Source organism: Atta colombica, unplaced genomic scaffold (genome assembly GCF_001594045.1).
Source record: "Atta colombica isolate Treedump-2 unplaced genomic scaffold, Acol1.0 scaffold261, whole genome shotgun sequence".
NCBI classification, from domain to species: Eukaryota; Metazoa; Arthropoda; class Insecta; order Hymenoptera; family Formicidae; genus Atta; species Atta colombica.
The window spans coordinates 282,344-283,126 of record NW_017259361.1 but is presented as its reverse complement, the minus strand read 5'-3'; the positions used below and the strand labels follow the sequence as shown (position 1 = coordinate 283,126).

At 25.4% G+C, this 783-nt stretch overlaps 1 protein-coding gene across 2 annotated transcripts in view; it reads left to right on the top strand.

Annotated features, from left to right (window-relative positions):
* Positions 1 to 531, top strand: part of LOC108689152 (coiled-coil and C2 domain-containing protein 1-like) — a 15,225-nt gene extending 14,694 nt beyond the window's left edge. For both annotated transcript variants that reach the window (XM_018195798.1, XM_018195795.1), the window contains 2 exons: positions 162 to 252; positions 340 to 531. In XM_018195798.1, coding sequence (XP_018051287.1) covers positions 162 to 252; positions 340 to 459 — 211 coding nt within the window. In that variant the 3' untranslated portion in view covers positions 460 to 531. The remainder of the gene's footprint in view (positions 1 to 161; positions 253 to 339) is intronic.
* The last annotated feature ends 252 nt before the right edge of the window (positions 532 to 783 follow it).

Below are 783 nucleotides of genomic sequence, written 5' to 3'. Positions count from 1 at the left end.
CACACACACACACACACACACACACACACACACACACACACACACACACACATGCACGCACGCACGCACACATATTTACGATTCTAAACATAAAATGATGTTTTGGTAACGATATTTTTGATAATAATATTTTTATATTATACTTTTTTTTCATATTACAGAGGTTTCTTTCGAAGTGATAGCCTACTTGGTACAGTAATGGTCAAGTTACAACCACTAGAGTCTCAATGCACTCTACATGATTCTTTTCCAGTAATTAAATTGAAATGATTAATTTTTTAAAACACTCTTTCTCTGCAAATAAAAATAAAATAATAAACTTATCATTATATATTTCAGCTTATGGATGGTAGGAAAGCAACAGGAGGAAAATTGGAGTTGAAAATTCGTCTCAGAAATCCAATTCTTTTTAAACAAATTGAAAATATTACAGATAAATGGCTAACTATTGATCAATAATTCAATTTATCGACTCGGCGAAAATTTACGTTTAAATTTTTTATTGGTTGTATCAAGAAGCCTTTGAAAACATCGAGAATAAAATATTATTTTACAATAATATATATTAATAACATATTATAATAATATATATTAATAATATTACACAAAATAAGATAGAAAACAATGTATTTACATAAAAAAAAGCAATTATATATAATAAGGAGCTATGAATAAAATGTAAATATTCTGAATGTAATTATAATATAGAAAAACTATATGTAATAATTTATATACAAACATAAAAGTATTGATAATTTTTTGTAAAGTAAAATGTCCATCCGA